General features: G+C 52.3%; 1 protein-coding gene across 1 annotated transcript; it reads left to right on the top strand.

Annotated features, from left to right (window-relative positions):
- On the top strand, positions 1-27038 carry SLC2A1 (solute carrier family 2 member 1). The gene is made up of 10 exons (XM_081144529.1): positions 1-208; positions 11023-11118; positions 21801-21961; positions 22116-22356; positions 22971-23133; positions 23225-23412; positions 23660-23764; positions 24240-24341; positions 25376-25579; positions 25947-27038. The coding sequence occupies exons 1-10, from the start codon at positions 191-193 to the stop codon at positions 26145-26147; spliced, it is 1479 nt and encodes a 492-aa protein (XP_081000655.1). The 5' UTR covers positions 1-190; the 3' UTR covers positions 26148-27038.
- Positions 27039-27744: the final 706 nt, after the last annotated feature.

The following is a 27744-nucleotide window of genomic DNA, read 5'->3' as shown; positions in this document are numbered from 1 at the left end:
CACTAGTAGCGCAGCCAATGGCCGGGGTCCTATAAACCGAAGAGGTAGCCTCGCGGAGCTCGAAGACCGCGGGTCCTGGGCGCGAGCGGAGGCAGCCTCGCCGTCGGAGTCGCAGTCGGAGTCTCGGGACCCGAGCCGCCCGCCCGCGCGCCCATCGCAGCCAGAGCCTCCGGCTCAGCACCGCGCGGTCATGGATCCGAGCAGCAAGGTGAGTCGCCCGCCTGCCCGGCCCGGGTCCCTCCGACTGCCCGGCGGCGCTGCGCACCCCGAGCGGGCGGCGCGCGTCTCTGAGCCTCTCTGGGCGCCGGCCTGCGGCGCAGGGGCCTCGGGCTCCGGCGGGCTCGGGGCGCCGCGCGCATTGTTGGCGCTCTCCGGCTTCCGGGGACGCGCGCGGGGGGACTCCGGCCGGGAGCGCACGTCTCTCACGATCCCGGCGCGCCGGCTCCTCCTGGGGCACCCATTGGCTGAGCCGGCCGAGCCCCCGGCCCCGGCGGCGCGCGGAGGAGGCGGGACCCTCCTCCCCGGCGCGGGAGCCGCCGCTCCCCTCTCCGGGCGCCGCGCGGCCTGCGTTCCGGGGCGCAGCGCGCTTTCTCAAGGCCGGGACTCCAGCCCCGGGGTGCCCGGCTCCCGCCAGGCTTGGACGGGAAGGAGCTGGCCCCTGAGGCCCTTCTCTCCGGGGAGCGCAGGCCCGACGCTTCACGTGCTCCGAGGTGGCACGTTTCCCGTGGGGCGGGGCTGGGGAGAGCTCCGGGGGACCGGGAAACGCGAAGGGACCCCAGTGGAGCCAAAGGCGGGGGCCTGAGGAACGAGAGGGTCCTACTCCGAGCAGACGAGGGCTCTTTTCTGGGGAAAAACAACTCTTCTTTCACCTGTAAACGGGTTTGCCCTGCAGTGGATCTTTGTCCTACCCAGAAAAAGTGTTGAGCCCCTCCGGTGTGCAGGACATTATTTATTTCCTACCTTCCATCTTCCCCCTGTATAGAATATTTTCAAGTCACTTTTTTCTTTGAAACCTTCCCTTCCACCCTCTTGAATGTTCCCATCTCCTGGGCCGGGAAGGCGCTTGGATGCGCTCCCCCCTTTTTTTTTACCTGGAGTGCTGGAGGAGTACTGAAGGCTGCACTGGCCCTGCCTGTGGGCTCTGGGGGTGTGGGTGGGACTGAGCGGGGTCTGGGTGGGCAGAGTGGTGCCTGACATTGACACCAGGCTGGACCCTCAGCGGGAAAAGGCTCCGTCATCTCTGGAATCCTGACGACTTGCTTCACCCCGTCCAGGGGCACACATTTCCCAACAGTCGGAGGTTAGCCATTGTGCTGGGATATAACATAATAAAAATCCAATGAGAAGCGCTAGTGGTGGGGGGCTTGAGACCACAACGTCCAAATACTTGCTGTGATATCTCAGAGCTCTGGAAGGCCACTTAACCTCTCTGGGCCTCAGTTTCTCCATGTATAAGACAGAGATAACTTGTTTACTTCCTCAAGGGTAAGAACTATCTGTTCGGAATGTGATACAGGATCTGGGTGTTTATTTGTTGAGTGGATAAGTGACTATTCTGCGGGGAGATAAAATATTCTTACAGTTTATTAGGTTCTTGGCTAGCAAATGCTTTTCTGAAGTTCTGCAGATGTGGTTTTGAAGTCCAGGTTAGCTCGGCTGCCTTATCTGCATAATAATGTCATTTTCATCATTAGAGTATCTGTAAGAATTCAGAAAAAAATTTGTGTGTCCTCATAGATGTTCCATAAATCTTCCTTGCCTCTTTGGGCTCCCATGATGCATTGCTCTTACCTGGGCCTCAGGTGACCTGTACCTGGGTTATGGCCTCTGTCCAGAAGTCTGGCATTCTGGCAGTGTGAGCTTTTGGGGAGCCCCAGGATGTATGAGCTGTGAGTACCACTTAATGGAGGAAATCATTAAGGCTCCAGTTCTTCAGTAGGGGTTTGTGGGGAAGTTGGTATGCAGAGGTAGCCAGCCCATGGGTGAGAGATAAGTCAACTAATGTGGCTGCCCTGCCTCCCCTGTGGGGGAGATATGAAGTCACGTTCCAATGAACAATGACTTTCCCACGGTGACACGTTGAGCCTCCTACCTCAAAACACACTGCCAGCTTTTTTAGGATGACATAAAGGGTAAAAGAGCAGGAAGAGCCCTTCCAGTACATCGCCCAGCCCTCCATTTGACAAATGGGGAAACTGAGGCCAGAGAAGGAAAGAGACGTGTCCAGGATAAGGCTGTCACAAAATAGTTGAGATGTTCTACAATATAAAAAAAGATGCTTTCTTCTCCACACCCTTGTCCTCTGTGCCACCCTCCACTCACCCCAAATGAGCAGGAATTCCCAGACTCCTAGGACTTTCCAAGCTCTTTCTGGGCAACGTAGGAGTCTCAAAGTTGGATTAGGCATAACTTGACAACTGAAATCCTTCTGTGAGTGAGAACAACACATGTTCTCACAAAACTATGACCTTGGGGAAATGGCTTTTCTCAGACCCTCAGTTTCTTCCCCATAAAATGGAGGTTCGCTACCCTGTGGTAGACGTGGTGAGACAGGCCAGGGGCCCTCACTCAGGGCGGTGGCTATTTTAAGTGGAAACACCCTTTGTATGTACAGCCTGTTTGGGTGTGAAGGCAGTGTAAACGGCTCCATGATGATCCTTGTCCCGTGCTGAGCCATTCAGGGACCCGACCCTACTTGCCCCAGAGCTGGGTCAGCCCCAAATCCCCCATAATCAGCTTGTGACTTCAGGGAGCTCAGCTTTACACAGTGCCTCCTGGTCACGGGGTGTCAGGGCCTAGAGCTCTGCTCTGGCTCCAAGGGTACAGGCATCCAGTTCCCCCTCCCCCAGGCTGGCAGAGCTGGGAAGCCTGGAACAAAGGCGGAAGTGTGTGCAGCATTGGCTTGGGACGCCAACCTCAGCCCTTCCCCATGTCACTCCTGGGCAAAAAGGTGACAAAGCCACTCAGTTTGGTAACCGTCTCCAGGATAGTAGAGGCTGAGAAGGCTCCTGGTTGGACTTACAGGCTCAGAGAGGCCGGGCCCTGGCCTGGCCACCAAAACAAACATCCATTGTTACCTCCCTTCGTGGGAGGTGTGGAATAGAGCCGGAGGCTCTGCCTTCCAGCTACCAGGCCAAGAAAGCAGTAACGAATGCATAAATGCTGGGGTTTTACAATAACTAAGCAGGGCTCCCAGGTCCCGAACTTGGGCAGAACGAGGGCACTATTCATCCTCTCCAAGACTATCACCTTTCTGGCTTTTGCCTCACTAGGGCCGCGGCACCCTGGAAGTGAGGGGAGAGAGCTCTTGCCAGATCCCAGCATATGGAGCCTTTGGCTACTGAGGCCTCTGCTGGACAGGACATCCACCCACATCATCTAGCCCAGAGCTGTCTCCCCCCCCATCTTGACATTTGGGAGTGGGGTGGGAAAGGCTCCATCAGAAACAGCCCAACCACTGACCTCAGGCCAGCCACACCCCTTATTGGAACTTATTTTCTCAACTGTAGTAGGAATAATAGTACATACCTCTCTGGGGCAGGTTGTGGATTTTTTTAAATTATAGAAGTAATAAAGCCAACAGTGGAGAAGCATACAAAGTAAAAGAGTAAATGTCTTCTCCCTGTTGTAATGGTTTGGTGTTGATCCTCAGATCTCATTTTGTGCGTGTGTATATGTGTGACTATAAATGTAATTTTTATGTAGTTGGATCATACCTTCTACCTAGTTCTGTACGGCCCTTCATGGTCCATCCTGTTCACTCACCACCCCTTGGAGGTAAATACTTTCAGCATTCTCTGCATGTACAAGCAAGTACCATTATATAAGTTTATTATCTTCTCCTTCCTTCCATAAAACATACATTCTGTACATTGTTTTATACTTTGCTTTTTTCTCTGAATAGTCTATCCTGGGGCTCTTTCCACATTGAGTACATACAGATGTGTTGCATTCTTTCCAACAGCTGCATAGTATTCCATTACAGGCATGTCCCACGATGACAAAATAGTGCCCCCATCACTTTTTCTTCATACCACTCATCACCTGATGTATCTTAGGTATTTCTTTTCTGCCCTTGCCCTCAACTAAAATATCGAGTTCTAGAAAGGCAGGAATTTGGTTTATACTGCTGAAACCCCATTGACTACAATAGTGTTGGGAATGTGCATTCAAGCCTTCTCTTTCCTTAGTAATATAATTTATTTTTCTTAGAAAACCTCTCTGATTGAGACCTGGAGGTTAAGGGAAGGGGCTTTATCAAGGTCACACAAGCCGGGACGCTGGGACTTATATTTGCTTGCTGAGAGTGTCTGGGACCTTTGCATATTCCCAAAGTCTTATTCAATTAGTCCCATCAGAATTGAATTGGTGCCCATCTCACCACAGAAAGGGTACCTCCTCAAGGGTGGCAGCTTCTCCAGATGTCCAGGTCCTGTCCCAGAGCTCACACTCACAGCCCAGGGAGCCAGTTGTTTGCGTTTAACATCCCATTGTAGGAGAAACACCTTTTTATTTATTTAGGGAGAATGATTTTGTTTTGCCTGGGAAGCTTTGAAAACCCTGTGCAGTTTATGTGTTGGGTTTGCATGTAGCAGTTAAGGGACCTGGGGCTTAAAGCTGAGTTTGGCAGACTTTTTCTGTAAAGAGCCAAATAATAAGTAAATATCATTGGCTCTGTCCCCATCAGCCACAAGCACTCAGCTCTGTCATTGTAGCACAAAAACAGCCATAAACAATATATAAACCAATGAATCTGACTGTGTTTCAATCAAACTATATTAATGCTCACTGAAATTTGAAGTTAATATAATTTTCATGTATCACAAAATAGTAGTCCTTTTTTCAGCTAATTAAAAAATGTCAAACAAATTCTTAACTGGCAGGCTGGATTTGGTCCATGGGCCATAGTTTGCCAAACTTGGCTTAGAGCAAAATCTACCCAAGTAGCCAGAAGCTTGGGCCTAGGCTGTCTTGGCTCAGGCTGGGCAAGGCCCAGAGTTAGTAGAAGGGAATTTGACCTACATAGAAAGCACCAGGTAGAAACCTTGTTTCCTTCAGGGACCAGTACCCGGAAGCGGAGGGGGGAAGGAATGAGCAGGAAGGGCACAGAGTTTGGCATCAGAGACCCCTAACTTGAAATTTTGCAGAAGCTGAGGGATGTACTGGTACCTGCTTTTCTCTTTGAGGCTCTCATTTTCTCATCTGTGAAAGTGGGAGCAGTTTCTCCCTGGAGTGTGTTCGCAGTGGCTAAATTGGAATGTATAAGCAGCCCTTGGCGTATGGTGCCTAGCCCCTCGGAGGTGCTGCTGGTGCTGCTGGTGCTGCTGAATTTGGCAGCTCCCTCCTCTCCTCCTCTGCTTTAAAGATTGATGAGTTTCCACACCCCCACAAAAGATTGATCAGTCCCTTCTGCCTCCAGGGCCACCATGGGATGCAGGCAGGCGCAGCCAGGCAAAAGTCCTGACATCACTGGAAGGCTTGAAGGAAATGGCTTCAAGGGGAGTAAATGCCTGAGGTTCGTTCCCCCAAGGTCAGGCATCAGAGAGATAACCCATTACTCGGCTTTTTGAAAGAAAAGGTCAGAGAGGGTGAAACGCCAGCAGAGGGATCCAGTTTACTGAGTGTCCCAAGCCCCTGCCTCTGACTTTCGGCTCCCATCTATCAAACAAGGTGTTAAAGCAGTTCTGCAATTTCTTGGGCTGCTTCTTCTTTTAATATGTTTTTATTGATTTTTAGAGAGAGAGGAAGAGAGGGAAAGAGAAATAGAAACATCGAAAAGAGAGAAACATCAATCAACCGCCTCCTGCATGCCCCCCACCGGACATCCCGACCAGGAATCCAACCATGATCTCTCGGTTCCTGGGTTGGCTCAACCACTGAGCCACACCAGCTGGGCCCCTTTTTATTTTAACCCTTACCTGAGGATATGTTCATTGATCTCAGAGAGAGGAAGGGGGAGAGAAAGAGAGAAACATCAATGTGAGAGAGACACATTGATCGGTTGCCGCCTCTATGCGCCCTGACTGGGGATCAGTCCTGCAACCTAGGTGTGTGCCCTGACCGAGAATCAAACCCACAACTTATTGGTGTATGAGACGACACTCCAACCAACTGAGCCACCCGGCCAGGGCACTGGGCTTCTTTTTTGATGCGCAGAATTTTGTTCACATGAAATCTTAGAAAAGAAACGTACACAAAATAACAGAGCTGTCATGGATCTGGTAAGCCCCTGCCCGCCCCCTCCCCGCCTCCTTAGAATTGGGAGCCAAGCAGTTACAAAGGCCGTATCCCAGGCTCCAATGCACCCGGGAGGCCATGTGAGGAAAGGGGGTGGGAGCCACATCTGGACCCTCCTCCCAAAGGGAAAGTCCTATGTCTTAATGGCAGTAGCCACATGCACTCTGTCTGCTGATATTGACCAAGGTCCTGCTGAAGGCCAAGCCCAGGGCTGAAGGCTGTGCTGAGGAAGGGCACATGGCAAGTCAATTGGTACGATGCTCGCAGTGCTACATGGCCAGGCCATCCTCATCGTGGTGTGTGGGAGGAGAGGTCCTGGATGCTTACATCTCATCACTGGCTTCCTGGGGGAGCGAGAACTCTCAGTGAGGCTCTGGACCCCCAGAATTAGTATAGAAGTGATAAGGGGTGGGGGGCATGAGATCCCTCTCTGTGCTGGACCCTAAGCCTGGCCATTTGCTGAACTGAGGGGCCCGTGGCACTCTAGCAGAGTCAGGGCCTGAACTCAGTTTGGTGGTCTTTCCTCTCCAGCGCTGTGGGTTGGGGTAGGGAGTTACTGTTGGCCTGTTTCCACCTCTCAGCTGAAGTTTCAGTACTCATCAGAGGACTGATAAATGGCCAAGTTAAAGCCTGTTAGGATGAACACCGTCTGGCAGAACAGGTACACTCAGAGCCAGTTTTGCCCAAAAGCTAAATTCAGGAGTGGTGGGTCCTCTTTTACAAAGGTTCTGTGCTGTGTCCTACCCTGGGCACTCTAGGTCCCATGTTTACCAAGTTCCCAGTCTGGTGGGTGAATAGCAGGTGGGTATTCCCAACTACTGCGAGCAAAAGCTGGAGACCGTAGCAGACGCACAAGGGCAGAGGCCTGGAAGAGTGTGGATATTCTAGGATGTAGCTCCATCCCCAGGGGAGCTCAGGTTCTGGGCTACACATTGCTCCTGCACCCCTAAAAAGGGCTTCATAAGAAAATCACAAGCTGTGGGTTTTATACCCCTTCTCTAAAGTATCACCAACTTGTCCATCAGCTTGACACCAAAATAAATACATGTTGAATGAATGGACTTCATCACCATGTTTCAGTTCCAGTCACAGGGCTGGTGGGGCAGATGATGCCATGGCAGCCCGATTAAGGGTGGCTTCCTGTCCTCTGATTCAGAAAATGCTTGTCAAGTGAACCCTGTGAGCTCTATGATGGGCACCGATTCAGACCTTGACAGCAACCCTGAAGGGAAGGAATTCTTATCCCCATTTCCTATGTGAAGAAACCGAGGCCCAGAGCCAGGGCCACCACATACCCCAGCTCCAAGGTGAGGGAGAAGCAACTCCCTGCCCTTCAGGCTGGGTCTCCGGACCCCAAGTCCAGCAGTGATCATCTGGGTTTGGTGGGTGCAGTAGGAGTGGGAGGCAGGAGTGTGAATGTGTGATTGGTGCCTACCAAGGAGCAAGGGCCATGATCTGCCCCTGCACCTAGCGTCCAGCCACACTGAGAGCACCGCCTGTTTATTCTGGCCATATGGGGCCCCTTTTTTCCCCTGCATGTACTGTCCTGTCCACCTGGAATGCAGTCTTGCCACCACTTCCCCACTAGGCGGACTCCCTGTCATTCACGGCCCAACTCCAGTGTTGCCTCCTAAGAACCCGTCTTTGACCGTTCCCAGGCAAAATTATAAGTCTCTGTCCAGGACCCCCATAGTGCCTTCTCCCACCGACTGGATGAAGCTCAGACCACACTAGCCTCTGTACCTCACCAGAAACCTCTTCCTTGATGTCAGGACCAGGGCCTGTTTCATCCAGGCCTGAGCCTGGGTTACTGAGCATTTTTGTGGATCTTAATGCAGCAGCCTGCCTTAGGGGGCTGATGTGGCTTTAACTCACGATGTGGGCAGGCAGGTTTTCTAAAGCAGAGTTTGACCTTGACCTGCCAAATGGCTAAGTCCATCGGAAGGGTTGTTCTTGGTTCCCACCGCCAGAGGCTATAGCTGCTCAGCTGGTTCCCAAGGGTGACTTCAGAGGCCCAGAGAGACCCCTGGAACATCCTAGCCAACTTGAAAACAGGACCTGTAATAATAGTACTACTTCTTACAGAGCCCCTGCTGCAGTGTTATTTATTTATGAGCTACTGGAATGATTTTTACCCAAGCAATACATAATCTTCTGTATTATTTTTCACTGATATTTTCATTTAAATTGCTTTGTTCTAAGTAATATGAAACAGCAGGGCTTGTAAAAAAATTTCTTTTGAATAGGTAATATATTCACATGGTTCGAAATTCAAAAACATGCCCAAAAGTTATAAAAGAAAGTCTCTCCCTTCTTACCCTGCCTCTGACACCCAGATCCCCCAAGGTACCTTTCTGGTCCGCCCTTAAATAAGTAGATATTTATATTCTTCCCCTCCCTGCCCTCAGCCTTATCTGTTTATTTATTTTTTACACCAAAGCAGCATGCAACAAACTACTCTGAAGCTTGCTTTTCTAACTTAATATATCTTGGTGTGTGTCCCAAATCAATACCTAAAAAACTTTCTTTTTTATATTGAATTATATAGTTATGCCACATTTTATTAAATCATAGGTTTACATTGCTTGTTTTATAGAATTTTTTTTAAAGGTATTTTTATTGATATTTAGAGAGGAAAGGAGAGGGAGAGAGAGGAAGATCGATACGAGAGTGAAGCATCAGTTGGCTGCCTTCTGCGTGCCCCCATGCCAGGAATCGAGCCCACAATCTGGGCATGTGCCCTGATCAGGAATGGAGCTGGCATCCTTTCAGTGCACGGGACAGTGCCTGACCAACTGAGCCACATTGGCCAGGGCTGCATTGCTTGTTTTATACTTAGTCTATTGTGTACTAGAAAAACATACCTTTCATACCATTTTTATTACACTCTGGACAACCCAGTGGACAACCCCAGGCTAACGCATGTGACTCACCAGGCAGAACGCTCTCATGTGGTGGGTTTCAACAGCCACTGTTTAGCCTCCCTCTGTCAATGCTCAGTGCCTTTGGACATCCTCTTACTTAATCCCGGTGGTTACCCTATGAATTGGGCTCGGCGGAGGCCTCAAAGAGGCCTGTCAGATACTCACCACCCGCTCAGAACTGACAGCCCTGGATCTGAAGGCTCCCTAGGGAGTTGAGAAAGGGGGGATTCACGGGCACTGGGACATTCTGTGTATGGGGGAGGGGGTTTGAGCTAGGCTGTGAATGACAGGAGTTAAAGGGAGTGCAGCCTGTCATGAAGAAAACCCAGCACCCAGGATGAATGTCCAGAGTTTGGCCAGGAAGGGGCCAGGTGTGCTGGTGGGAAGTAGGGGCCCGGCGCTCACCTAAGAACATACCCTGAGCCTGTGCACTCGGACTAGCCCAAGCCTCCTTCCTCTTGCTCAGCCTCTGTTGTGAAACCTTGGCTTTCTCAATCATTGGCATGACGGCTTCTAGAGAATGAAAAGACCATACTAGAAACATGTCTGGTTAACAGCTAAGCCCAATGCTATCTACAAGGATCTTGAAGTCAGGCATCTGGGTTCTGTGGGGAAACTGAGGCCCATAGCGAGGTGGTACTGAGCTGAGAGCCTCCCCTCCACACATGTGGCTCAGGATTGTGAGCTTCCCAACCCTTCCCTCTAGTACCCAGAGCGGTGTGGTGCCCACAGTTGATCTTTGCCATGTCTTCCCTGGCTCCGTTCTCTCACAGCCAGTTAAGGGCTTGCCTGATGTCACATTCCTTGGCTTTTTCATTTTAAAAGGGAAAAAAAAGAGGCCCTCTTTTAACAAGAGGGGCTCTTGCAAGCAAGGCACCCTCTCTCTAGCAAGGCACCTTGTCACCCAGGTCCCAGCTGCCTGCTTCTCTCCGGCCCTCAGCTTCCAGGGGACAGAAACCCACCACCGTTTGCCTGCTAGTCCTTTGCCCATTGAAAACACCTTGGCCCCACACTCTTACTTGCCTCATGTCATGTACTTTTCCAAAGCACATTCCTGGCTGGTATGTCATCTGTGTCCAAATAACCCTAAGAGGCTCAAGGTCTGGGGATGGCTGCCGTGAGGGACACTAGGTGGGGAATCAGGGAACCCCAAGCCCCAACCTGGCTCTCTGCAGACCCCTAGAACTCTTCTCTCCCTCATCTCTGTCTTACCTCTGCCTCTTGGGGCTCAGTTTCCCATCCTGTGAATGGAGGGGAAGAGAGGGGAGGGTTGGACCACATCTCCAATGCTGATCAGCCTGAAACTGTTCCCATTTTTCAGACCAGCAAACAAAGGGCCTGGGAGGAGTAGGGAAGACTCACTTAGCCTGCTGGAATTCACAGAGCAAGTAAGCAGGTGGATTGTAATCAGAAGCCAGCATCTTTGGGTCCAAACCCCATCTATGTTGCTTCTCCCATGTAATTTGGCCCCCCTTGCATAGGGGCATTGGCTCCTGGGCCTCCCAGTCAGAGCCTGGAGCCACTTGGACACCCCAGGCATGGTTCTACCAGGGCAACAAGACCCCAGAGGATGCCAAGACCTGTCCATCTCTAACCAGGACCTAGCTGCAGAGAGAGAGCGAAGGCCCTATTCCCCCCTCCCCCTAGGAGTGAGTCTAGTCTGGCCAGCCTGGTGTCTAGAAGTCAGCAGGGCTGGTTGGGGCACTTGAAGTCAAAAAGTGGCCAAGTTTCCTGGGAGAAAGACTGGTGCAGTGCCAGGAGTCAGGCAAGATACCTGAACAAGAGAACCTGCCAGCCCATGCTCTGCCCTGCAGTAACCCGGGCCTGGAGCTGCCTGTAACAGTGTGTTTTTTCTCTACAGAAGCTGACAGGCCGCCTCATGATGGCCGTGGGAGGGGCAGTGCTTGGCTCTTTGCAGTTTGGCTACAACACTGGAGTTATCAATGCCCCCCAGAAGGTGAGTGTTCTGCTTCCCTTGGCTTGTCAACACCAGCTTGCTCTGCTGTGCACCACACACTCTCACACACTCACCCTGCCTCTTGCATGTCAGTCATTTATGTCAACTTACCATTTGCCTGAGTAGCTGATTTTCTGGCCTTGAACAGGTCAGAAAAATCGTTGGCCTTAAAATCTTAGAGCTGCAGAATTCTAGAAGCTCGGGGCCCATAGAAACATGGGGTCTTAGTAGGCCATCTTGAGCAACCTCCTGTACAACACACACTTTTACAATAAAGAAATCCCTGGTATAATGATGCATTATAGAGAGTGCATTTATGTGGCACCCTGGGGCCAGAGATGACTCTTGTGGTGCTTATCTCACTTGCTGCTCACCTGCAGCCCTAGCGGGCAGGCAGGCAGCATCCACCATGCCCATCCTGCAGGTGGAGAGAGTAGCCAGAGAGAAGGAGCCTGCCTGGCATCACCCATCTAGTCAGGAATGGAGCTGGTATCCAGCACCAGTCTCCCTTGGAGCCCTTGAAGCCAGGTGATCCCAAAGCCTGTGCTCACACCCATCCACTCACAGCACACTTCTTGTAGGGCATATTGTTCTAGGTTGAAACTGCCTCCTCTCCCTGAAGGCCCTGTGACAGTCAAAATACAAATGGCATATTGCCCTAGGGAACTGCAAGGGGTGAAGTGTTTACTTCCCCTGTGTTTACTTCCTTTCCCCATGATGTATCCCAGATCTGTGCTCACTTGTTCACTTGAATGTCAAGACTAGGAGGGACCCTGGTGATGACCTCCAGCCCAGCCCACTTGCTTTAGGGAAGAGAGAAGAGGGAAGGAGGCAGGAAAGAGAACTGTACTGAGTTTTTCCTCTACACCAGGCCTTTTGCATATGTTTCTGAGTTTAGGTGGTGATTTCCATTTTATAGACCTAAAAACTGAGGCCCTGAGCAGACGAGGGTGGATGAAATGACCAATGGGCTCAAGGCCACAGAGCTAGTGAATGGTGGAGTCAGAAGCCAAACTCTTGTTTACACGACCTTCCTGACCAACCTCCTTGTGAGTTTAAAATGCAGGACCTTCCCGGGGAGGGTGAAATGAGAGTGGACAGTCCTCCTGTCAAGACCACATTCCTTGTCCAGATAGAAAGTGAGTGGAACTAGTTCCTGAGGCTCCGGGGCCTGTTTGGGAGAACTGGGCAGTGTCAGGAGTCAGAGCTGGGCTTCCTCCAAACAGGCGGAGGGTGGCTGTTGGAGCTACGCCCCATGCTAAGGAGCAGGTCACCAGGAAGGCCAGGCCTGCTGAGTCATGCTCAGCTGTAGGGGACATGAAGGGACTTTTCCAAGTTCGTCTCAAATGGCGACCGTGGGCCCATGCTTAGAACAGCCACAAGCCCTGCTTTGCTAAGTGCTCTAGACAGCTCTTGCCAAGGTGTGTGCCTCGGAGCTGGCTCCGTTTGGGAATCCTTACAGGCAGAGTCTGTGCCATTGTAGAGGGAGATTGAGGGCACGTTAGGGTCCCCTGGACACTCCCAGATTCTGATCTCATTGGTCTGGGTTTCTGTTTGGGCATCGAATTTTTAAAGCTCCCCTACTGATTCTAACGTGCAGCCAAAGTCAAGAGCTACTGGATGAAGTGATGTCCTAACTGTGATCACACAGTGAGTTACTGACAGAACTAGGACCCAAAGATCAGGATACAGGAGGTGTTTCCCAGCAACAACAGGGTGGGGGTGAGCACAAGGCCTGGAGATGGGGGAATAAAATGCCCAGAGGAAAGTCTGGTGCATGACATGGGTGAATGGGAGGAGAGAGAAGGTTGGGAGGGCCACAGGTAAGCCAGAGCCTGGCCACCAAGTGCCTGTGAGTAGCTTTCATCTATAAAATATCCAATCACCAGCATGGCACAGGACAATCAGAATGGGCATGTGGGCAGCACCATCTAGGGAGTGTGGACTTCAGAATGGGGACAAGGAGGACCCATTAAAGAGGACAGAGATGATCAGATTTGCATTTTAGGGAAATGATCCATGCATCTGGGGTGAGATGGATCCAAACATGTGAGACTAGAGACTGGGAAACTGGTGAGAAAGCTGCTCTTGCAATAGGGGTAGAAAAACAAACACTGAATAGGAAGGGCGGTCAGGATTTAGTCATCAGATTAGTGTGAGGGCAAGAGAGGGGGGTTTAAAAATTGCTTCTGAATTTCTGGCCCGGAGGAGGAGCAGGCCTGTGGGACCTGCAGGAATTGAGGTTTTGTGTGACACCACCGGAGATGTGCAGGAAGCACTTGGATGTGGGGTCTGTTTCTTAGGTCGGTAGTCAGCTGGAGAAAAATTGCAAATTGGTCACTGGCATCCAAATAGCAGGAGAGAGGATGTTCTAGAGAGACTGGAATAGAGAGAAAAGTAAGAGTCAAAGTTCACTGATAGAAGAGGAGGATCCTAGGCAGGAGGAGAGCTGGCACCTCCAGGCCAGGAGACAAGAGCCTCACAAGACAGGAGGAACAGAAGCACCGGAGGGCAAGGGTGTTGGCCAGGTTCATGGCCGGGTTTATTCACGGCCATGACCTAGAGCAGTGCCTGGCCGTTGGAACAGGCCCTTGGGAAATAGTGGGTAGAGGAATGGAGTGAAGGAATGCTTCCAGGGGCCCCAGAGGTTGACCTGGGCAAATCGGCCCCATATTTCTGGATGCGAAAGACCCAGTGGTGACCTTGTGGTGGCAAAGGCTGACTGGGGGGAGCCGTGTGCGTAGAAACCTCCCTGCAGTGGATGGAAGAGAGAGGGGAAGTGGGAAAGAGTAGAAACAGCCCTTCCAGGAAACTTGGTGGAGAAGGGAGAAAGGAGAGGTGGGTGGTAGCTAGAGGGGTCCCCTGGCTAAGATTATTTTTTTAGTTATAAAGACTTCATTTTTAAACATGTAAGGAATCAGCAGAGGAGGGGAGGGTGAGGAGGGGTGAGGAGGGGTGAGGAGGGGTGGGGAGGGGCTCCTCCAGGAGGAAGATGGTGGAGCTGAGGCAAAGGGGCTGCATCAGGCCAGAGGGGCTGAGATGCTTCTGAGGTTGTGGTTGTGGACAAATCCAGAGCGAAGTCCTCTGGTTCTCGGGGCCTCCCGTCTAATCAAAAATAGGTGAAAAGTGAGAAGACAGGTAGGGCAGCTGGCCAGGGCACCTGGGAGGCCAGGTGGGCAGCACCAAGGGCCCAGCTGAGCCTGTAAACAGTGCGTTTGCGGGCACCTGTCCAAAGGTCATTTAGAAGCCAGCTCCTGAGTTGCGGGGCCAGAGACCTGAGTGGTCGGAACTGATAACGCACACTCTGAATCTAGCGGTGTTTCCTGGGCGCGCACTCGGGCCCTCCACCTGTTTACTCTTGCACTTGACAAACACATCTCACAAGCCTGGCCGCAGTTCTCCCAGCCAGCAGCAGATTAGAAGGGATAAATTTAACGCACAAAGAGGGGAGAGGACTACACAAGAGTGAGAAATGAAAGCACAGCTCAGAGCAGGCCGGGCACTGGGTTTTCCTGCCAACTTCATTCAACAAGTTCATGCAACAGGGACTGTGCCAGGTAGTATCCTAAACACTGGGAGGGACAGAGCTGTGGGCACAACAGGCACATCCTGGTCCTCTGGCAGCTGCCTGACATATGGTCTGAGCTCCCAGAGGAGTGGGGAGAGTCCTTGGGAAAAGCCAGAGTATAATTAAACAGAGGGCTTCAAGGTGCTATGGAGCAAAGAGGAAGGGATGACTGATGCTGGGGTAGGGGGATGGTAGAGACAGGAAGGATTTCTCGAAGGACTTGGCAGCTGCTCTAGACCTTAAAAGGTGGGTTGGCCCCACCAGGAAGGAGAGTTGTCCCAGGCATGGGGATGGTTGGTGCAGAGATGTGGTGGCAATGAAGTGTGCACGGGTCATGCTGACTGCCCTTGGCTATTTGGAAGAACTTCTCTTAGGAAACTGTGCGGGGCTGATGGATTGGCCTCTGATGGTAAGGATGCCGGAGCTACTCTTAATTATCAGGAGCTAGGTCTCTTCCATAAGACAGCCCCCAGAGGGCTTCCTCCTGGAAGTGGTTAATTAATCATAATATCACCTTAAATGTTTACAAAGCAACTCCCCGTAAATTATCTCCTCACAGCCGCTTCCCAAGGTGGGTGGGGCTGAGGTTCTGAAGGAGGAAACCGAGGCGAGGTGAGGTTACCTGGACAGGGAGAGAGGCTGAGCCTGAGGTGGACTCCAGGCCTCATGCCCCTTTGACTACCCTCCTGCTGCCCTGCGTTGTATGAGCGATGCAGCATCCCATGACTCCTCCGTGCCAGGCCTTCCGTCTCCCTGGGGAAGGAGGGAGGAGGGGTGAGCCCAGCCACAGAGAGTGAATAAATGAACAAGGGCATCATACTGGGTGGAGAAAACTGCCTCTCCCTTCCGCATATGGCTGAGTTGCCAACAAAAATGACTAAAGGCCATTTAGAAACCATGAGTTCCTGGCCAAGGGGCAGCACCAGGCATGTCTAAGAATGAGGCATCCTCAGAAAGTTGTTTGACAAAGGAGGGGCTTGATCTGGAGAGAGCCAGCAAGGTCGGCCTCACCCAGGATGACTTGGCGAGTGAAAGTACTGGAGGCAAGGCCCTTTGCCCTTTGGATCTTAGGGGGCACCCTCTCCTTAGATCCAAGGAGTTCTGACTCCCCTCTCCACTTCTCCATCTCCACTAATACAGACCATTACAGCTTACTGTGTGTTGGCCATTGTTCTCAGTGCTTTAGAAATCCTAATTCAGTTGTTTTTTTAAATAACCCCATTAAATAGGTACTATAATCCCTGTTTTATAAGAAATTGGGCACAGAGATGTTAAGCAATTAAACCAAGGACACACAGCTAGTAAGTGGCAGATCTGGAATTTGAATCCAGGGCATCTGGCTCCAGTCTGCATCCTTGACCACTGGAAGCACTGGCAGTTAGTTCTACTACTGTTAGATGAGCACCAAAACACCCTTTCACACACTTAGAGCTGCTACCGGCTGTTTCCTCCTGCTATGACTTCCAAGTCGAGTCAAGCTCAGTCATGTGCAGACATCTCAACAGCTTACACAATTTCTTATGCCATTACCCGTCACAGCTACATCATTGGACAACTCTTCCTACCCCAGTCTGTGCTGGGCCCCAGCAACACAGATGAATCAGACCATCCTCATGTTGAAATTTAGTCTAGAAGGAGGGAGCATGTGGTACCTGTGGTGACTTCTCAGGGCAGTAATGGAAATGTGGACAGTCCAGTAGGAGCAGAGACGGGGGAGGGACAAGGTACCTGGCCCATAGAGCAGGGTTTTCTCAACACTAGACGTTTGGAGCCAGATAATTCTCTGGTGTGGGGGCTGCTCCATGCATTGTTGGATGTCTAGCAGCATCCCTGGCCTGTGCCTGTTAGATGCCAGTAGTACCCTACCAGTGTGACAACCAAAAATGGCTCTGGACATTGCCAGAAGTCCTCTGGGGGCCACACTACCCCAGTTCCAGAACCACTGAGATAGAGAAGGAGGGATGGTTATCAGGAGGGCTTCCCAGAGGAGTGTTTGTGCATTTTCTGAAAGGTGGTTAGCAGCTCACCAGGGAAGAGGAAGAAAAGCAGCACAAAGGAAATGCAGAGGTGCAGGGTGCCAGAGAGTGTGGGGAATTGTATGGGTGGGGGACATTTCATCCCGAGGGTGGTGGGGAGTGAAGAAAGGCTGCAATCAGGGGAGACCCTGGAAGCCAGGCACCAGTGAAGAGGCCAGAACCAAGGCTTGGCCTGGGTTTGGAAAGAAGCAAAGTCTGGGCTTTTCCTGAGAAGCAGCCTGGGTGCTCCAATCCTCTTCTGTGGGGTGGGGTCCAGCTTCTAGTTCTATCTTCAGCTGGACCCGAGGGCCCAGGGGACCCAGGGGCAGGGTTCTCTGTCCAGCCCCACCTGAAGCATCTGACTCTGAACTCCCAACTTACTCTGGGGTGTGGCTGAGAGTTGCAATGGAGACAAGCTCTGGGCTGAGGATGGGGGAAGGGGTGCAACTCCAGCTGTGGGGGGAGCAGGGAGAGCAGGAAATAGGGGTCAAGTTTAGGTTGAGGGACTAAACTGGACAAGCTGGCCCTTCTCCCAACTGGAACTCACAGCTTGGCTGGCTGTTTAACCCCTTCATCCTCACAGTAGTATCTCCGAGAGAGAAGAGAGGGTTGAGAGGGAGCTCTGATTCTCTCTCAGGATGATTTAGTAGACCCAGGCGTCCTGGGCTAGAGGAATGTCTGCAGGGAAGGATGGTGAGACCAGCCAGAGGTTCCAAAACCTGTACCCCTTCTATTGGTAGTAGTCTAGAATTCTAGATCAAGGGTCGGCAAGAAGGCCAAATCCAGCTAGCGACCTATTTGTATGGCCCATGAGCTAAGACTGTTTCTAATTTACATTTTTAAGGGGTTGGGGGGCAGGGAGGAAGCAACAGAGGCCCTAATATTTTCTATCTAGCCTTTTACATAAAATGTTTCCTAATCCCTGCTCTAAACTGTGACTTGTATGCTCCCAGCTGTCAGGGAACTCACTAGTAAAGTGAGTAATCTCTCCTCTAAAGCCTAGAAAGCTGTTTTTTCCCTGGAGCTGAAATGTGCACTCTGGGGCTCTGTACACCAGGCAGAGTCTGAGGAGAGAGCTTTCCTTCAGGTTCTTTTCTACAGTGTAAATTCCTTAGGGTAATGCTTTGTCTTCCTGCAATTTGCAAATGGAAAAACCCCGTCCTTCATGCTCCTCTGAAAGCGGCGGGTTCACCCACAGCGGTGGTGGGAGTAACAGCTTATTCCGATGCTCCACCTCATTGCAGACTCAGAACTTCCTCTGTAGACGGCTGACATGTGGTCCCTCACCCACAGTTGCATGGGTGGTGGGGGCGGGGGAGGGTGATTTCCAAGGAGTCAGACATGATGCAAGCCTCCCTGCCCCACCCCCACACTCACCTCGGGAGAACTGCTGCGGTGAGAAATAGCTTTTTACTGAAAACCATTCAGGAAACCAAGGTTTCTCTGTGCTGGCCCCTATACTGTCACCGAGTGGACCACTGCCTTGTAGTGTGATGAGAGGACAACTGGACAGAGATGTCTAATAGCCCCCAACTCCTGACAATCCCCCCCTGAAACTGACAGCACCCTCCCTTTCTCCCTAGAATGCACACACTCACACAGACCCTTGCAGGGTGGAGAGGCTGGGAATGAGCTGTAAAGGGAGTGGAGGCGAAGAGGGACAGCTAAGCCTGTGCATTGGGTGGGCAGGGAGAAATTAATTGTGAGAAGAGGAATCTGGCTTCTTTGGATGGGAGGAGTCGGGAGCAGAATCCAGGAGAGACCCAGGGCAGGTGTTGCATGAGTGGAAAGTAGGACAAACTAGGAGGCAGAATTGACAGGACCTGGTGATTGATTGGATGGAGGGCATGGCAGGATCCAGGGTGTTCGCCAAGCTTGTGACCAGCTCGTGGGATGGGAGCACGTGAGGTAGGCGTGTTCAGAAGAAGCCTGTGCCAGGCTTCTCCCCAAACGTGAGCCAGGCTGAGGATGTTGCCAGTAACCTTGTTGTAGGAATTGGGTCCATGGGATCCTTTTAGGGAAGTCGTAAGTAGGTTCTTCCCTTAGGGACACCCAGGCCACTGCTAAGATCGATGCTGAGGGCAGTAACTGGGTGGAAGCAGTGACCCCATAACCTCTCCCCGTGTAGGGTTCTTCTGATTCTCCAGGGATCCCCTGCCTTTCCTGGGCCAGGGCCAGCTTTGAGCCCCACATGGGGCATGGACCCCCAGGGGCAGGAGGATACCTAGCCTCCACGCCAGCAGCAGGAATGGAAAACTGGGCATAGCTTCTTCCCAGAAATCTCAGGTGTCAGATCAAGAGCCAGGAATCCACCGCACAGCCTCAGGTTGGTCAGGAAGTACTCCTGGGATAGAGAGGATGAGCCTGGGGCCAAGGTCGAGGAGCCTTGCTGCTTACCCTTTCTCAGCCCCACAAAGTAGCCTGAGTAGCAGAAGGGCCCATGAGCCACAGAGGAGCCAGCCCTGCACAAGGTTTGGCCCCTCTGACTTGTTACCACAAGCAGGAGACTTAACAAAGGGGGCTCTAGTAACACCTCACTTGCACGTGGTCCTCAACAGCTCCAGCCAGCCCCAAGAAGAGGTTTAAAGACATGAACTGCCCAAACAGAAGCCTCAGCCTGTATCCTTCAGCTCATTTTAGGTGGACGCCCTTACTCAGCACTTGCCTACTGACTTTCTTTGCACACATTTCAAACAAGTTCCATTAGTTGACTTCTTGGCAGAATTTAAAATGATAGTATGGGAAGTTCTTTGACAAGCATCGGGACCACAGGAAGACTCTGAGAGCTGCAGAATGCAAAACTTGAGTTTCTGGGGGAAACATCTCTCCTTGCCCCCTGTAAAGAGCCCCAAGGACATCAGTGCCCTGAAGCCCTGCTTGCAGATCTGGTTGCTGAGGGCAGCAAAGTGAGAGTGACAGGAGAGAGAGAGGTTTCCACCAGATGACAGGTCAGGAAAATTTGGGGCCTCAGAGGGGTGAGTGTCACTTATCTGGACAGTTCCCTTATCCAGGACAGCCTGTTCTCCTCAGAGCCTGATAAATGGAGCCTTACTGTTCTCAACCAGTCCTCCTCTAGGCTTGGTTTTGTCCTTTGAAGAACACAAGCACTTTGTGTTTCACTTTGTTTATTGAAATCCACCTTCTCTCTGCCCTCAGCAGAAGCAGGGGTTTCCAGAAGGAAAGCCTAAGGCCCTTTCTTCATTGACTCCTTCCTTCACTCACTAAGCGTCCCTGGTACCAGCTCTGGGACAGGCACTGGGGTGAATCCTTTGAGGTTCCTATCTTCAGGAAGGACAGACTTCTGGGCCCCTTTGGGCTGGATCTCAAAAGGTTTTAGTGTGGTAAGGCAGGGTGGGCATCTCCGGGCAGAGTCCCCATGAGAGGTAGGTGAAATTAGAGGCATTGGTAGGTGGGAGGTTGGACCGATAGCTGGCAGGAACCTTGATTTTGGGTTGTGGGATGCAGGCTTGGCCAGACTTTGTCAGTGTCTGCACTTCCCTCAGGTCAGTCCTGGCACCTGGTGGGGTCCCTTGGCTCAGTGATGGTGCCAGGCACAATGTAAGCTCCATAAGAATGTTTCATTAATGCCCTGCAGCACTATGAAGTAGACATTTCTAATGTTGTCATTTGAGATGAGATCATTAGCCCTCGATCACACTGGAGGAAAGGGTAGAGCTGGGATCTGAACGTGGTTGTGTCCAGTTTCCTAACCTTTGTACTGTCTGGCTTCCCTGTGACAAGTAGATCATTAGGGCTGGCTGTCCCTTCCACCCCTCCCCATGTCCACCTATCATAACCCCCTATAGCCTAGCCTGTCAGGTATCTCCGGACCTGAGACAGATAATGGAAAAAGATGGTTAGTGGCCAAGGATCCACTGTAACTGTGGGGCAGGCCCAACATACTCAGTGGGCATGCCTGGGCCTCAGTTTCCCCTTTGGCAGTTGTGCCTATCGACAGCCTCCTATTCTGCTAGACCCCTGGGGCTTGGGAGGATTAGAGAGGGCCAGCAGCAGTGGAGGTTGTGTAAGAGATGCATGCTGCTGTGTGTGCATGAACTTGTAGCAGGATTGCAGGGAGGGGTGCTGGGATAGGCATGGAGTTGTTTGAGCTGCAAGTGGTGAGGGGAGGAGGGGCACGCAGGTTTGTGACTGGCTGAAGCCAGGAATGTTCAGATCACGTGAGCACGAATATGTGTGTGAGATCTGTGTACATAGGAAGTTGCTTCTGGGTACATTGGGCCTGTGCCCAGCTGCACATGTGGCTAGGGAGGCCTGGCCAGTCCCGTGGCCCTGGGTGTATGTCTGCATTGCCTGGGAGTAGAGAGAGTGTGCTCAGGCAGAACTGGGTACCTCCTGCCTTTCATTCCTGGGATCCGGCCAGGCCCTCCCCTGGGGAGGGACAGGACTGACGGGCAGGCCTGTGCTAGGACAGGTGGCTCCAGTTCCTGGAACTGCTTCCTTGTCCTAGCCTTTCCTATATTTCCCAGCTGGGCACCTGGGAGAGGGGAGGAGGCCATAGGTCCTTCAAGGCGGGACTTCCAGGCCAGCCACAAGGAGCCTGGGAGACAAAAGAGTGGCAGTGTGAGTCTCATGAGCATGGCTTGTGTGCAAGTTGGTCACACCAGGCCCTGAGTGCAGAATCAGTGAGCCTGCCCTCTCTTCCTCCCCAGCAGGGGGGGTGGGAGAGGGCCTGGGTGGCAGGAGCTGGGGCCTTAGGTACCTTGAGAAAGGGGACAAGTGGGAAGGAGCACTTGCTCTCAGCGTCTCTGCTCTATGCCTGAACTCCCACCACAGGGCATTTGCCATCATCCCCTGCAAGTCCTGTTGAGCATGCAAAACCACACAGGGCACATGGAAAGCATGCCCAGGGAAGTATGAGAGCTGGAGATGGAACCCAGCCCCTTGTTTCTCACCTGGGGAAACTGAGTCCTGAAAAAGGGAGGGACTTGGCTCAAGAACATGAAGTGAATTTGGGCCTGGCCAGGAGCTGGGTCCTCTCCAGCATGCTGTGGCAGTATAGCCCTTCTTGAGGGGCAGTGACAGGGGAAAAGAACCACTGGGTCCTGACCTTGCCCACCAGGCTGCGTCTCCCCCTGCAGGTGATTGAAGAGTTCTACAACCAGACGTGGAACCACCGCTATGGCGAGACTATCACGCCCACCACCCTCACCACGCTCTGGTCCCTCTCCGTGGCCATCTTCTCTGTCGGGGGCATGATTGGCTCCTTCTCAGTGGGCCTTTTTGTTAACCGCTTTGGCCGGTGAGCAGAGGGGTCCTGGCCCCGCCCAGGGTGTCCTAGATGGGTGTGGGGGTTGGGGGAGACGTCCCGGCCTATTCCAGGGTATTCCCTATGACCCAGTCCCTGGGGAGTCTGGGGTATCAAAGGACGCACCTGACCTGTGACACCCCCCCAGACGGAACTCGATGCTGATGATAAATCTACTGGCCTTCCTGGCCTCCGTGCTCATGGGCTTCTCGAAACTGGGCAAGTCCTTTGAGATGCTGATCCTGGGCCGCTTCATCATCGGCGTGTACTGTGGCCTGACCACGGGCTTCGTGCCCATGTATGTGGGGGAAGTGTCCCCAACAGCCCTGCGAGGGGCACTGGGCACCCTGCACCAGCTGGGCATCGTAGTTGGCATCCTCATCGCCCAGGTGAGTGGGGCAGGGTCTGCCCCCCCAGCACAGCCCCCATCCCACAGCTTCAGTGGCTCTTGGAGGTGTGTCCAGACAGCACCTGACTAGACCTCTCACCTAGCCCTCCACAGCCCAGCCTCATGGGACAGCCTAGCACAGGTCCCAGAGAACACGCCACCACTCCCAGTTCCCCCGTGAGTCTCCATGGCAGGAGAGCAAGTCTGTCCCAGCCCAGTCAGCCTTTCTTCTCACCTGGGGACCCAGCCGCAGGCACGCCCACTGGTTCCTCACCATGCCAGGCTCTCTTCCGCCTCCAGGCCTTTATGTCTTCACATACACTACCCTATTCCCATCCCTAAAAGTGACCTGTGGCAGAGTGGCAGTCCCCATACCCTGTGCCGTCTGTCCTCCCACTAATGGCAGGAAGTAGATCCTACTTTCCCCATCTTCCAAATGAGGGATTTGAGGTCAGAGAAGTAGAAGCCTCTTGTTAATGGCAGAGCCTCAGAACCAGAGCCCTTTTCTAAAGCAGCAGCAGACACAAAGCCGGCCAAGGCCACTGGGTGCAGGGGGCTGGCTGTAGGGGCCCGGGCCGGAGCCCTTAGCCGCTTCCCCCGACCATGCTTCCCCAGGTGTTCGGCCTGGACTCCATCATGGGCAACAAGGAGCTGTGGCCCCTGCTGCTGAGCATCATCTTCGTCCCGGCCTTGCTGCAGTGCATCCTGCTGCCCCTCTGCCCCGAGAGCCCCCGCTTCCTGCTCATCAACCGCAACGAGGAGAACCGGGCCAAGAGTGGTATGGGCAGAGCCCTGCCCTCCTCCCCACCCCCTGGCCCTGGCCTTCTCCCCGCTCTGAGCCACCCCCGCCTTCCCTCCGATCCCCCCAGTGCTGAAGAAGCTGCGCGGGACGGCAGACGTGACCCGCGACCTGCAGGAGATGAAGGAGGAGGGGCGGCAGATGATGCGGGAGAAGAAAGTCACCATCCTGGAGCTGTTCCGCTCGCCCCTCTACCGCCAGCCCATCCTCATTGCTGTGGTGCTACAGCTGTCCCAGCAGCTGTCGGGCATCAACGCTGTGAGTGCCCCTCACCCACCCTTCCTATGGCCCCAGCCAAACCCTGCGCTCAAGTACGTGCTGTGAACAGAGCCCAAACTTAAAATCACAAACAAGCCCGTCCCAAAGGAGAAGCCTTTCTTTAGAACCAAACTACTGCAGTGTCTCCTTCATTCTTTACTCACCTGGTGCCCCATACCCACCAGGACAGAGGCAGGGAAAGGGCCACAGCACCTGGCCAAGCCCCAGTGACTTCTCTGTCCTGTAGGTTTTTTATTATTCCACAAGCATCTTCGAGAAAGCGGGCGTGCAGCAGCCTGTGTATGCCACCATCGGCACCGGCATCGTCAACACAGCCTTCACGGTCGTGTCGGTGAGTCTCTCTGTGTGCCCTTGCCCGCCACCTGTCAGCAGCCAGGGTCCAGCTTAGTGCTTCTAGGCCTCGTGACTGAATGGCAGCATTTACTGCGAGCCAGGCATGTGTCACGTACTCCCTAAGTGCTATATAATTTCATCCTCAATGTGTCAGGTTCATTACTCATATCAAACAGCTGATGACACTAATGCTCGGAGAAGTGTGATGGCTCCCCGAGGTCACAGTCAAGATGCTCAGCTATCTGGCTCTCTGGGGCCAGCTCTCATCCCCTGTGCTGCTGTCAGCTTTAGGGCCAGCTTCCCTTCCCTCACTCCCTGTGTGGCCCCCAAGCCGAACCCCAAGGAGAAGGAGATACCATCTTTCCCTTGGTCTTAACAGTGTGATGCGGCTTTCCCACTCTTAGGGGGAGCTTCTGGGTGGGGAGGACTCGGGCACCGGGTGGAGGTGGCACTGACATTCTCTCTGCCCACAGCTGTTTGTGGTGGAACGAGCTGGACGGCGGACACTGCACCTCACTGGCCTGGCTGGCATGGCAGGCTGTGCTGTGCTTATGACCATCGCGCTGGCATTACTGGTCAGTTGCCACACTGTGGGAGCGAGGTGGCAGGGGTGGGTACAAAGCTCACATAGGCTTTAGCTCCCAGCCTTGCCATCAGCTCCCAGAGGCTAGGGTGCTGCTCGCCCTAGTTCTGCACTTGACCCACTCACATCCTGTCCCGAACTGGCTCCTCCTCGCATGGTGCTTTCTCACCACAGCACCTCTAGCTTCAGAACCCAAGTCCTTTCTCCCCAGGAGCTGCTTTGCCCAGTACTAACCCTTTCAAAGTCTTTATCTGTAGCCTCAGTTCACCTTCAGAACAGTCCTAGAAGGTAAAGAGGTGTAGAAACATTCCTGATCTCACTCAGTCCCCACCATTTTACAGGTGAGGAAACCTAGTCCCGGTGAGGTTAGTGATGTAGCAGATAAAGGACAAAGCTAGGCACTGACCTCAGGTCTGCTGGTCCCAAACCCTTGACCGTAACCCTGTGCCAGGCACTTCACATACTCAAACACTCATTTGTCCAACCTCTGCACAAGGAAAGCGCCAGTACGCTAATTTCACAGCTGAACCAAGGCTTAGAAAGCTCTATGATTGCTAGAAGTCCGGCACACAGCAAGTGATGAGTGTCAAATCTGGGATTTGAGCCAAAGCTCCTAACCTCTTCTGTGGCCTCCTCAAGGGGGGAATGATGAATATATAGAACCATAGTTCTGAGGCCTGTGCTGTGCCTGCTTCTAACACCCACCGCAGAAATGTTCTTCCACATCCTCTTGCCACAGGCAGACTTGTCCGCACCCAGAGCAAGACCACAGGGACCTCCTCTTAGCTCTCCTGCACACCACATAACCATTCCCAGAGGGCAGACTGGAGCTCACAACCACCATGCAGGGCATAAATCATTTTGTTCAGATGAAGGAACTGAGCCCCAAGGCAGGGTACCTAAGTCACACTACAAATCTAGGATCAGTCCCAGGCCTCCTGCTATCCAGCCCAGCCTGCCTCTGCAATTTCTGCTTCCCCTGAGGCTCCAATCTAACTTTTCTTCTCTCTCTCTTGTCCTCAACAGGATCAGGTGCCCCAGATGTCCTATCTGAGCATCGTGGCCATCTTTGGCTTTGTGGCCTTCTTTGAAGTTGGTCCCGGCCCCATCCCATGGTTCATTGTAGCTGAACTCTTCAGCCAGGGTCCTCGCCCAGCTGCCATTGCTGTTGCTGGCTTGTCCAACTGGACCTCGAATTTCATTGTGGGCATGTGCTTCCAGTATGTGGAGGTGAGAAGCCCCATTGTCTCTACACATACCATCTCTCACCTGCCAAGAGCTCTCCCAGCTCTTCCCGTTGAAATGAGACTCAAAAGCCCAGGGCACATAACTATGAACCCTGATTTCAACCTCAGGGTTCTTTCTTTGGCTTTGAATTGTCTCCATTCTGCTCTGCAATGGTAACCTGTTCCCTGGAGCCTATTGCATGCCAGGTATAGGCAGGCAGACTCTTATTTAATCATTCCAGCACTCCTAGGTTGTAGGCTGGTGTTCCCTTTCTCAGACCAGAGCCTTATGATTAAAGTCACTTATCAAAGGTCCTACAGCCAGAACATAGGGTCAGGACTCCAATTAAGTGTGTCTATGTGTCTTTCAGCAACTGTGTGGTCCCTATGTCTTCATCATCTTCACCGTGCTCCTGGTTCTGTTCTTCATCTTCACCTACTTCAAAGTTCCTGAGACCAAAGGCAAGACCTTCGACGAGATTGCTTCCGGTTTCCGGCAGGGGGCAGCCAGCCAAAGTGACAAGACACCGGAGGAGCTGTTCCACCCCCTGGGGGCTGATTCCCAAGTGTGAGGCACCCCACACCACCAGCCCAGCCTGTTCCCAGCAGCCCCAAGGATCTCTCAGAGCACAGGCAGCTGGGCGAGACCTCCAGTTGGACAGATCTCAACCGCGCTGGGCCTGGGGCTCCTTTCTTCAGCCAGCAATGATGTCCAGAAGAATATTCAGGATTTTTAACACCTCCAGGATTTTAACAAAAGCAAGACTGTTGCTCAGATCTATTCAGACAAGCAACAGATTTTATAATTTTTTTTATTACTGATTTTATTATTATTTTTGTATCAGCCAGAGTCTCCTGTACCACACTCCAGGCTTCACCCTGAATGGCTCAGTGCCTGAGGGTGGAGACCAAGTCCTGCCTAGACACACTTGCCTTCTTCACTAAACTAATCTGTAGGGCTGGACCTATGATATGACCAAGGACACACTAATTGAACTACGAACTACAAGGCTTTACCCCTAGAGGTGGCCATGGCCACTCACTTCTGTGGGCCTGAATCTCTCCACCCTAGGGGTCAGGCTCCATTAGGACTTGCCCCTTCCCATCTCTTCCTACCCAACCACTCAAATTAATCTTTCCTTGCCTGCGACCAGTTGGGAGCACTGGAGTGGAGGGAGGAGAGGGGAAGGGCCAGACTGGGCTGCCATGTTCTAGCCTCCTTTGCACTGAAGGCCAGACGATCACCACGAGAGGAGGGCCATGGGAGGCTGAGAACTCACTACTCAAGAACACGTGGATGCTCCTGCCCTGCTGTGTATAGATAGAAAATATTTATATATTTTTTTGGTTGTCAATATTGAATACAGACACTAAGTTATAGTATATCTGGACAAACCAACTTGTAAATACACCACCATACTTCCTCTGTAACTTACCTAAACAGATATAAATGGCTGGTTTTTAGAAACATGGTTTTGAAATACTTGTGGGTTAAGGGTAGGGAGATTGATTGGGTGTGGGAGAGAAGCAAGCAGTTGCAACTGCTACAGTTGCTTTAGACTTTTTGACTCTTCCAAGCACCTGTGATCAACACCCTCTATGTTCAAGAATCTGATCCCTATTACCCAGAGAAAATTTAAATATCTTGGCATTCAAGGCATTCCTATTTTGCTTCACGTATGCTAGTTGGTATTCAAAAAAGTGATAGCTGAAAGGTTAAGGTCAGTGGTGTGTGGGCAGGCTAAATAGCCATCTCAGACGGTGGATAAAGAAAAATTGAATTTATTAAAAGGGGATGGGGATATCCAAAGGGAAAGGTTATACAGCACTGAGCCAAAGGGTATTGGGTCCATAATGGCAGCAAAAAAATACTTGGGACAGTTAAGCAAAGAAGAGCATAGAAGAGGCAACAGGAGAACCTAGCCTGGGCTGCTGTGGCTTACTGAGAAGTCAGAGAGAGAGAGAAGGCAGCCTTGGAGACAGATTAGGGGTGTGTGTGTGTGGGGGGGGGTAAGCCTAGGCCGTTGCTCCACTGAGGGATGGAGGTATCACTGGCATGCTCCCCTAGTGGGAAGTGCACATGGGGTCCTTTGTCCTGAGCTTATTTATCTCTTGCAGGTGGAAATCTTAAGGGAGGTCTCAGGGAAGTGTCACAATAGAATATTCATC

Source organism: Miniopterus schreibersii (assembly GCF_964146895.1).
Source record: "Miniopterus schreibersii genome assembly, chromosome: 8".
NCBI classification, from domain to species: domain Eukaryota; kingdom Metazoa; phylum Chordata; class Mammalia; order Chiroptera; family Miniopteridae; genus Miniopterus; species Miniopterus schreibersii.
The sequence above is the reverse complement of the archived record's forward strand: the minus strand, read 5'-3'. Positions and strand labels throughout refer to the sequence as shown.

Bases quoted from the DNA above. Each gene is read 5' to 3' on its own strand.
- SLC2A1 (XM_081144529.1), top strand. The intron at 23,134-23,224 runs GTATGGGCAGAG...CGATCCCCCCAG, and splicing joins GGAGAACCGGGCCAAGAGTG to TGCTGAAGAAGCTGCGCGGG. The intron at 23,413-23,659 runs GTGAGTGCCCCT...TCTGTCCTGTAG, and splicing joins AGCTGTCGGGCATCAACGCT to GTTTTTTATTATTCCACAAG.